General features: G+C 39.2%; 1 protein-coding gene across 1 annotated transcript; it reads right to left on the minus strand.

Annotated features, from left to right (window-relative positions):
* Positions 1 to 8186: 8186 nt before the first annotated feature.
* gdpgp1 (GDP-D-glucose phosphorylase 1) lies at positions 8187 to 9947 on the minus strand. Its single transcript, XM_071528629.1, has 2 exons — positions 9812 to 9947; positions 8187 to 9557 (listed from the first exon to the last, which is right to left on the minus strand). The coding sequence occupies exon 2, from the start codon at positions 9447 to 9449 to the stop codon at positions 8352 to 8354; it is 1098 nt and encodes a 365-aa protein (XP_071384730.1). The 5' UTR covers positions 9450 to 9557; positions 9812 to 9947; the 3' UTR covers positions 8187 to 8351.
* Positions 9948 to 11419: the final 1472 nt, after the last annotated feature.

The raw sequence follows: 11419 nt of genomic DNA on the forward strand, positions 1-11419 counted from the left end.
GTGTGTTTGCATTAATATGAAGACACTCCCTCGTCACTCCCTCCTCCACTACAGCACGTGGAATACACTAGAATCTCTTCAGGGGGTGATACATCTTCAGTTAACAAGCTGCTCTATTAGTTGCTCATAAGATACTAAGATAAACTAGAAGACAATATGAAAAATGGCATTGCATCTACAAATTCTTCTACTACCATTACTAAAACTTGCAATAACAGGCGAACAGTGGGAATATGCCTCACATCCTGATTAAAGTGGAGGAAGATGATCATCAGTTTACACAAAGGTCGTAAAACAACATTAAATAATGTACAAAAGAGGAATTACATGACCTTAAGAAAGTCTTAAACGAATAGTTCACTCAAAAATGAAAATTCTGTCATCATCTACTCACCCTCATGCCAAATGAAACACAGGTGAAATTTGTTAGTCCATATAACACACAGGGAGGTTGCTAGCACAACTTCGTAGCAGCCTTCTCCAAAACAACTGAAGTCAATGGGGACCTGTTCTTTAGAGTTCCAAAACAAAAACAGCCAAACAATCACACTGTGAATAGAATGTCCATGATTTGTTGCAATCAATCAATCAATCAATCAATCAGCTGTTAAGATTTGCACTAAATTATGGTGTAAATATAGGTCTTTTTGGAATGGCTGTTCTCATTGAATGTGCACCCCCCAATTTTATTTTTTTTAGGTTTTTAGAGCTGACAGGAGAGGGAGAGGTGTTGCAGCTCTTTTCTCTGATGTGTTTCAGTGCAAACAGGTGTCATTTGGGGATTTTACATCTTTTGAATACCTTGCTTTTACTTTGAAATGTACTATTCAAGTTTTATTTCTGACTGTATACAGACCACCTAAACAGTCCAACAATTTCTTTGACGAATTTGGTGAACTCCTGTCCAAAATCTCCACAGATTTTGATTGTCTGGCTATATCGGGTGACTTCAATATCCATATTGATAATCCAAATGATAACCATGCTAGAGAGCTGACTAGCATGCTAGAGGCTTTTGGTCTGCCTCAGCATGTGTCGGGGCCCATCCACAATCGGGGGCATACCTTGGACTTGATTATCACTAGGGGTCTCAATATCACTAAAACTGCTGCTATTGATGTTGCCATATCTGATCATTTCTGTGTTTTCTTTGATGTGTCTATAAATCTGGAACTACAAGCTAGGCCAAAAATTGTTACATCAATGATAATACTGCTGCAGCTTTTATGAACGCAATATCTATGTCACAAATGCCCACTGCACATTGTATTAATGACCTTGTTGAAAATGTTAATTGTCAAATTAGGAATACCACTGATGACATTGCACCAGTTAAGGTGAAAATCTCTGGTAAGCAAAAAGCACCCTGGAGAAACGCTATGTCTGTAAAACAACAGAAAAGAGAATGCCGAAAGGCTGAACGTAAATGGCGAAAAACAAAACTCCAGGTTCACTATGATATCGACAAAGAGGAGCTCCAAAACTACAACATAGAATTGAGAAATGCCAGACAATCCTTTTTGCCAAGATCATTAGTGAAAATACAAACAATGCACGTACACTTTTTACTACTGTTGATAGACTGATAAATCCCCCAGCATCAATTGCCTCAGAGCTTCTTTCTACTGCTAAATGTAATGAATTTGCCGCCTTTTTCAGTGATAAGATTGTGAGTATCAGACAAACTATCAGTGCTTCCAGGAAGGTTATGCCTCCATTTCCTTCACGCATAAATAATGTAAGTAATATGGCAAATTTTACTGCTATTGACTACACAACACTTGAGGACACTATACAACAGCTTAAGTCGTCCACCTGCTGCCTTGACCCTCTGCCCACAAGCTTTTTTAAAAATGTTTTTAGCTGTTTGGCGAATGAGCTATTGCAAATTGTTAACTGCACTCTTTTGTCTGGTGTTTTCCCAAATGCTTTCAAAACTGCTGTTATTAAGCCTCTGTTAAAGAAGAGTTGCCTGGATGCCTCTGTGATAAGTAATTACAGACCTATTTCCAATCTCCCTTTTATTAGTAAGATCCTGGAAAAAATTGTCTTCAACCAGCTTAACAACTATTTAATTTCAAATGCCCACTGTGACCATTTCCAATCAGGATTTAGACCTCGGCATAGTACTGAGACAGCCCTTATTAGAGTTGTGAATGATCTTCGTATGAACACAGATTCAGGCAAGCTTTCTGTCCTTGTACTTCTGGATCTTAGTGCTCCATTTGACACTGTTGATCACACAATATTATTAGATAGACTAGAAAATTGGGTTGGACTCTCTGGACCCAGCCTTAAATTGGTTCAAGACCTACCTGCAAGGGTGGAACTACTTTGTGTCTACCGTTTGTCTCTGAAAAGGTCAGTATGACATGTGGAGTTCCACAGGGCTCAATCCTTGGCCCTCTTTTATTCAACCTCTACATGCTTCCACTAGGACATATCATACAGAAAAATAGCATTCACCACCACAATTATGCAGATGACACTCAGCTCTATCTCTTTCTTCAAGTGACTTTGGTCCTGTAGATTCTCTGATTCAGTGTATTGAGGAAATTAATGACTGGATGTGCCAAAACTTTCCACAGCTAAATAAAGACAAAACTGAGGTAATTATCTTTGGTACTAAGGAACAGAGGCAAACAATTAGGGCTCACCTTGACTCCCTGTCTCTCAAGAGTAAAGACCAAGCTAGGAATCTTGGTGTTATTATGGATGCTGATTTCAATTTTAACAAACATATCAATACCATTACAAGATCAGCCTTTTATCATTTTTAAAAATATAACCAAAGTACGGGGTCTTATGTCAAAACCTGATTTAGAAAAACTAATATGCGCTTTCATTACCAGCAGGTAGACTACCGCAATGGTCTTCTCTCCGGTCTCCCCAAAAAAAACTCTGGGGTGGTTACAGCTCATTCAGAATGCTGCTGCCAGAGTTCTGACTAAGACTAAGAAAACAGAACACATTACACCAGTTCTTAGGTCACGGCATTGGCTTCCAGTGTGCCATAGAATTGATTTAAAAATTCTGCTGCTTGTCTATAAAGTGCTAAATGGCTTAGCTCCAACATACATTTCTGACCTGCTCTTAGGATATGAGCCACCCAGACCTCTGAGGTCATCTGGGACCAGTCTGTTAGTTGTTCCCAGGGTGAAAGCTAAATCAGGTGAAGCTGCTTTTAAGTAATTATGCTCCCAATTACTGGAATAAACTTCCAGAAGCACTGAGATGTGCTCCCACTGTCAGCTCTTTTAAAAGTCGGCTCAAAACATTCCTTTTCTCTGTGGCCTTCTGCTAAATCATCTGTATGTAGATGTAACAGGTGTTATCTTTATGTATTTCTTTTATTTCTTTTATTTATGTTTTACCTATTTAATACAAAATTATTCATCAATTGGCGTCACGGACAGGATCCCAACAGGAGTCTAGAGGAACTCTGGTGAGTAATTTATCCGCTCTGACTGGATCCTAAAACCTGTATTGAGAATTGAAGGATTTCTTGAAGTTTATAATTGTAATTGTTTAGATGATCTGTGTATTGTTCTACAGGAACATTTACAAGTCCTATAGGGGCTGTGGGGCCTGCCTATAGGGTGGGGTAAGACCACTGGAAAGACTCTAGGCTCCTTCGAAGAATCCTCCAAGATCTCATCTAAATTGATTTCCTTTTGAGAGGAAAAATTGAGGGAGTCACTCTCAGAGAAGTTATACTGGCTGACCAGAGGTGTCACCAGTGTGAGAGTGACTGCTCAATATCTTTCTTTCTTTCATTTTTAATGTAATTTTATGTATTTTTTCTGTTTTATGTGAAGCACATTGTATTTGCCTTGTGTATGAAATGTGCTATATAAATAAAGTGTGCCTTGCCTTGCCTTGCCTTGCCTAAACACACACATGCTAAACACACAGGCAGACTATTACAGCACTGGTTATTGCAGTATTGACTCCTTCATTTGTAGTAGGGGAGACAGCCATGCTGTCTCCTCGTCTGTATAGTGTTGAACCTGTCAAGCATCAAGTGTAAATAATGTGCATCTGTGCTGGGCCCCCCAAGGCATTAGAAAGATGCACGACAGGTTTTATTCAGTCAAGCATCACAGCTCCAGCATACAGGGAGGCAACAAGGGTCCAATTTATAGAAAGGTATATTATTCTTCAGCCTATTTTAATAACAAATTATAATTCATAAGAGTGGCTAACCAATATGGGGTGATTGAATAATCAAATTCATAAAATGATCTATACAATCAGTTCTTAAAAAGTGGTCATAAAATTGGTGGCCTAAGCTTTAAAACCAACAAGATGCACTAGTAGAAGATGGATTCTCTCCAAAACTATCTTGTTATCTTTTTTTGTCCGTAACCATTTTTAGCATATTCATTTTGCCAGAAATGTTTCATTCAACCTTTTAAAACAATGTGTTCAAGTTATTTAATCATTCAAGTGTACATAAAAATTCATAGAAATCAGAAAACACCCCATTTGTGTACATGAATATATTTTGTATTCTAATTAATGTATCCTGCTGGAAAAGCTATGGCTTTTTGTCAAAGCTGGGTTGTTCTGGTCTAGGTGTAGCAGACACCTGTACCTAATAGAAATGTACACTATGCCTGGGAGGTCATTGAAGGTGATCCTATTAATACATTTAGGCTGTTACTGTACCATTTTACCACTATGACAACTGATTCATTGTTTTTGATATAACACTCTGTTTCAGCAGAACAAGATGCATTGTGCAGATAGCTGAACTTGATAAAAACATGCACAGCATTGTCCCACCTCCATAGTGGCCTATTTCATGAGAGAGAATATGATAGTTTTGTATTTATGATTCTCAAGCCTGAGAAAGACAAAAACGTTGACTGAAGGCCATGGGGGTCCACGTAAACATGTGTCCAATGTAAGCCAAAAAGCACCAGTCAGAGTATATCTGGCAGTTCCTGACTACAGTCAGTGTGGGAAAATGGTAAATGTATACACACCAGCTGGCTATTGTATACAGTGAGACCGGTCTGGAACTGCCTGTCCTGTAGCTATGTATCATGTGGGTGAGGTCATGTACAAAGGACTCTGGAGAAAATACAGAAGCTCATAAACAGTCACTCGCTGCCCTTCTGATACACTAGTGTGACTCTGCTATGATGAAATGATGGTGACAAATGGATACAATGACTAGATATAGTCTGGAACTAATAGAAAAAAAAACAAGTTAAATGTAAAATAGATGTAAAATAATGTTAAATGTAGCCTAAACATTCTAAATTAAAGTGTAAACTACTGTGCAGTCAGCAATGTTCTGATTAAACAAAGATGCAATAGTCAGTATGATATTTAAACATATTAAATAAAGTACAAGCTACATCATGAGTCAAGTAATATCACATTAATAATTTAATTCAAAATGTTCATACTTCAAAACCCAAGTCCACAGTCGATGCTGTGCTCTCGTCTCTTTCATCCCGCTCCACCAAAATACTTCAGCTGAGCCACTGCAGAGATGCATTAAAACATTTATCAAAACTGCAGCTGCCATAGGAAACTTTGTATGATGGCGGCCCCAAATGGCAGCAAGAGATAACTAATTTGAACTTCAACATCCAGTAATCACGCAACATGATTTATGTAAACTGCACACGGCATGCTCATGTTGACCAACACGACCGGTCTGTGATGCTCTAGACCAAAGGAACGAGAGAGGCAAAAGATCTAATGCTGGTGAGTCCAGCTTTCTCTGGATGGGGCACAGGCTTAATTTGTATTTCACTCTTAAGTTTCAATTTGTCACTTCCTCTGGGCAGAGAAGTGTACATACCCGACACCTGAATTTCATTTGAATCTATGGAGTCTCAACAGGAGGGGATGCTCTTCTGTGTTGTAGCCCCACTTTGTGATTTAGTCTGATAAAACAGGTGTGTGTTTACAGAAAAATCTTGCCTAGTGCAGCTTTAATGGAAACAGCAAGTTGAGAATTTAAAAGGTCTGACTTCATCCACATACTTTAGCCTTCGTCATACCTACAACAGACATCAGTCCACTCATACTTGCTGTAATATTGATAGCCATATAAGAATACACTAAAATATAGACTAATTCTAAACATGCTGTTAGCCTATTGCTAGGATGTTGTGTAGTGAGGGGCATGCTGTGCTTTTCCCCATTTAAACTCATTAAGGCTGCAGGAGGCAACTTGTGGCCTCAACCAATGTGTGGCTGGTGGAGTATGAAGGTATTTTATAGCAAAACATCTAAGAAGTCACATGATGGAATTTACATTCAGACAATATTTTAACTAAGCAAACAAACTAAATATGAGTATATTATGATAAATGTTGAAAGGTGATAAAACATACATCACTAGGAACCATAAGGATGAGCATATTTCTAACATTGTGAAGTTTATATGATGTGTTTTCTGAACTCTAGGAGAAAACAGAAAAAACTGCTTTAAACAGCTTATCTGGGGCACCCCGGTGGCTCACTGAGTAGAGCGCGTACCATAAGGCTCTGTCCTTCCCTGCCTGCGGTCATTTGCTGCATGTCCTCCCCTCTCTCTCTCCCATACCCTCCTGTCTCTCTCTCACACTGTTTCTATCAATAAAGCATAAAATGCCTAAAATAAAGCTTTAAAAAAAAAAACAGCTTATCTGATTGGCTACACAATTTCCAAGTTTAAGCAGAAAAAGAAGGAGAAGGTTGGGCGGGCAACCTGTATGGCCATTGACACACAGTATTTTGCACACGTGAGTATACAGTAGTATGCATGCATATGTGAGCATTGCATATGTGTATGTGTGAGTATTTCATATTCAGGCCACATTAGGTGCTCAGCAGGTACAGCGTGAAGTCAAGCTTGTAGCTATCGATGATGAAAGTTTGTGAGAAACAACAAAATCAAAATCATAAAACTCTGCTAAATGTTTGTCATGACAACCTTCTAAAATGGAAAAGTCAAAAGCAACTCAAAATCGCTGTAGAAGATATATTTATTTTTATCAAATGTTTAATCTCAATAAGAGGTAATGATCATGTTAGCAGGTGAACATACAGAAGATCACTGCTCTGGCTGTCTGCTCACCCACAAGGCGCCTCATTAGAGTGAGTGAGCAGGCAGCCAGGCTCATTGCTCTTATTGCTTGGCTTGGCATTGTTACCTTGGTGATGTCATTCTGGCAGATGATGTGCTCCTCCTCAGCGTTGATTTCTCAGGATGATGTGTGATGTTGATCCCCTTTGCCCTGACAGCCACTGTCATGTTAATCTATGTATCTTTATCTATAGTTTTGTGTTTCCAGATTCAAATTTGATTGTAGCTGAAAAAGATTTGTGTGATTTCTTGATCTTGATCATCATGCTGCTCAGCAGTATCACTACACTGCTGTGATTCAAAAGCGCTCTGTGAATAGGAAACTAAATAACTGAACTCAAGGTAAATTCACTCAGTGGGCTCTTACTCTGCAGGGGAGACAGCAGGTTTTGGGGAAGATGCTGCAGGCCTTCACTTTAAAAATGCTCTCGATCTGCTGTTCAGGTTCCTGGCTAATAAATCCTTTTGTTTGTTTTCTAGACAAAGGGATAGTTGTGTAGAGTCATGTTGTGATGAGCCAGTACTATGAAAATTAACGTTTGAACAACGTATCAGTACAGCTTGAGTGTACATGTGCTGAGATTAGTAAAAACAGCTGATGATGGTGGGTGACCTAGTCTTGACTAAAGCTTTGTGAGAGACATGACTACAAAACCTGCTTAATTTTAATCACCTCAGCTGTCAGTTGTGTTATATTTGAAGGAGCAAGAGTCAGGGGAGGAGCTTGTCTTTCGTGCATATGGGTGCAAGCTCTAATTCTGTCTTTTGTGTTTCTCTGTTGTCTCACCGCATTGAATTTCCCTGTGTGGGATAATAAAGTTGATCTAATCTAATCTACTCTATAGCTGTGATCTCTGTCTACCCAACCCTGTTACAGGTCTCAAAGGGCAAAAAATAATGTCAGCATACTAAAATTAGTTAAAATTCATAACTATTATGCTACAGAAAATGCTGCACTAATTCTCAGTGAGCTGGTGTGTGTATCTGTCTATTACTGTCACATTGATAAGGAATATACTTATTTGGGTGCCTCTTCATCTTTTAATGGAGACTATGATACCACTTGACAATTTGTTTATTTCATTGAGGTTTCATCAAACATCAACAACACATTTAAGAATTTGAGCATTGAAATGATGAAGGACGTGTAGGTGTAATTGATCAGCCTAACCGAGTCAATTTGTAACTTTAGCACAAAATGTAACAGAATCATATTTCAATACAGCAGTTACATACACAAGATGGCTTTGGTCATAGGTTATGAATCCATTAAATGAGTAGTGAGCTGCTGTTCCAACCTGAGAAACTCTTCATCAGGCAGAAGATACCTCTGAATGATGTCCATCACGTCTTTTTCAGTAATGTGATCATAGTCCTGCTTGTTCTTGAATGGTAAATGTCCAGCTAGCTCACATAGAGCAACGTTGAAAGCAGATTCCTCTTTGGCACCAAAGCAGGATACTCTGGGCCATACAGCGATACGCACACCTTTTCTTGAATTGTGCTCCTTTTCATTCTGTATGCAATCAGACGGCGGGCATCCTCTGGTCAAGAACAGGTTGTGAGCCGTATTACCATCCACAAGGAAGTCTGTGACTCGACAAACGGCCCTGGAAACTTCCTCCAGACCCTCAGACTCTGTGTAAAACAAAAAGCCTGCAGGAAAGCCCATTATGCGATAAAATCCCTTTTCAGGAACCAATGGTTTAACTGGCATAGATTCTATCTTTAGCTCATGGTCCAGGTAATATCCATGTAGGTGTAAATGATTGACAGATGCAAACGCTCCCAGACTGTTGAATCCCATGCGAAAGCCAGGGTCCGAGCTCAGGAGCACAGATTCAATTCCAACCTGGATGGAGAACTGGGTCAGGACCTGTGGAAAACAGCGTGAGGGATCTGGAACAAACAGGCAGTGTCCAAACTCCAGAGGACTAACATTCACCAACAAGATCATCCTACTGAGTCGAGGTAACGGCTCATTCCCACGTACAGCTGAGCCTCCTCCAGTGTGCTTTATCATCTCAAATATGATTTCTTCTGGATTGATTTTGTTGAAATTGAACTGCTTGGCATTGAACTGTTGCTGAATGCTCAGTATCTCCTGAGGCTTTCTTCTCTCTATCCCTCTTTGGATATTCAACTGGGCGACGTAGCCGTTTCGGCCAGGTAGAATACGCGTCTGCAGGTCACCCAGGTGATAGCGGAGGAGCCCCCTGTGCATCCTGTCTGTCCAGCCGTCTTTTACAGTCTTGTCAAACGTTGTTGGCGGCGATGCCATCCCGGACCCGCTTCCACTGGGCCGACGCAAATCTGTGACAAAGTCCTGGTTGCTGTATGTAAACTGGAGCGCCATGGTTTGTTGATGTTGAAGCAGAGAGGCAGGAGATTCATCAGTACAGCTCAGTGTGGTTGGTCAGTGTGGTATTGTCCTGCTGAATCACTTGGAAACCATCCTGGTCACCTGAAGAGCCAGTGGACAGAAATTGACAAATCAGGGGTGTAGTGGAGGGTAGACCCACCTAAACTCAACTTTTTTAGGCTGAAAAATTTTCATGACAGAAATTCATAATCACTGTAAACAGTATCAAACTGATGTAACTTACATAGAGTGGGGAAATGCAAAAATGAATGCTTTTCCTTAAAATATAGCTGACTTTACTTTAATTGATGGCCGTTTGCCAAATAATCACCGACTGGAGGTGACAGTTTACCCACCTGTTTATTCACCACGACATCACTGAGTGAAAGTCGATATCTGGGACCAAACACACTCATCAGGTTAAGTCCCAAGTCAAAGAAAAGACACGCCGAAGTCCCTTTCACAGCCGCGCAGGTTATCCATTTGTTTTCGGCACCGGCCGGTAAGCATGTCAGCTTCCCTAGCTCCGTGCTCTTCTTCATCGGCAGAAATTAAAGTACTTCCGGTTGACTTCTTTTTCCTCTCCAGAATAAAAGTACGATATTCTTATGAAAACCACCCCCCAAAAAATCCGTTCATTATATTATGTTACACATTTAGGTCAGTGTTGAATTTGATAAAAGTTGGAGGAGGCTTTTCTTATAAAGTCTTTTTTTTGAGAGAGAGTAGCCTATTTTGTCAATCCCTCTCAACCATATTATTATTAGTAGCAAACTATTATTATTATTAGTAGTAGTAGTAATATTGTTATTATTATTGTTCATTTATTCAGGAGAGTTCTTTGCTGGCTGAGCACAAAAAATGGGTAATCTATTTTTCATCCCGCTAATTACAGTGTAACTAGTTTGTAGTTATGGGGTACTAATAAAATAACAATGCTGTAGATACAGTGTAACAAAACAAGAAGTCCGGGAATTAAGGGCTAACAATTTTGTAATTATGAGAGATTTATATGGTAGCTATGGCGTAATTACCAAAACAGTGAACTATTTTCGTAATTACTGCATATTCTATCGGTGCTTAAAGGTTCATGCACTGGGAAAAGGCCATTGTAAAGTGCTACCCATGGTTCTATTAACTACATGGGTTGATGCACAGGTTGTTCTGGAAAAAAGAAATTCTACACTTTAAAAGCTGAATTGAAGATGAACTATTTTTATTTTCCTAAAGTATCCCCTCAGATATGATAGTAGGTAAGATTAGAGTGAGCTAACTTGTGGCTTAAAGCAGTGAAAGTGCAATAATAATTAGCAATTAAATAGATGTTATCCACATACAAAATATGGTATCTTAATTCAAATTCCAAATACTCAGTTATGTGTTTTTTTTAATCATGTGTAGTTTATAAACCATGTACGAAGCAAGACGTCTCTGTCATCAAAGTTTACTGGAGCCTGAGCTTCATCTGATGAATCATAATGCAGCTGGACAGAATGCAGCAGAGTTCATAGAATTTAGAATGTCAGTGTCATAAAGGAGCGATTGTCCTAAACACAGACTCAGACTCACAGTTTCATCTCTGATTGGTGTTCACCTGCACATTGAGAAAGAAAACTCACGTTGCATTCATTTGGAGAAACATCAACAATATCTACCTTTTAGAAAGGAAAACATGGAGAGTGATTTCCATCTTGCCACATGTATTTATAATTGTATTATTTAACAGGAAAAGATTAGTACAGAGAATTTTGCTGAACAGACAAACAAGAGACAGACAGTCAGGATAGACTAGTTGTTTGTGTTGAAAGATTTACATTTGTGTCCAGTTCTTCCTTAGTTTGATTTATATTGTAAATTCACAGTTAGGTTTGTTGTTTGTTTTTGCAAATGTTATAAGAAAAATAAAGATGTGAGTAAATTGCCAACAAAGTCTAACAGTGTGCGGTTGGATAATTCCTTTACAT

This window comes from Centroberyx affinis, unplaced genomic scaffold (assembly GCF_046629955.1).
Source record: "Centroberyx affinis isolate AG114_WGS23_722 - 3 ecotype Tasmania unplaced genomic scaffold, CSIRO-AGI_Caff_v1 ptg000121l_1, whole genome shotgun sequence".
NCBI lineage: Eukaryota > Metazoa > Chordata > Actinopteri > Beryciformes > Berycidae > Centroberyx > Centroberyx affinis.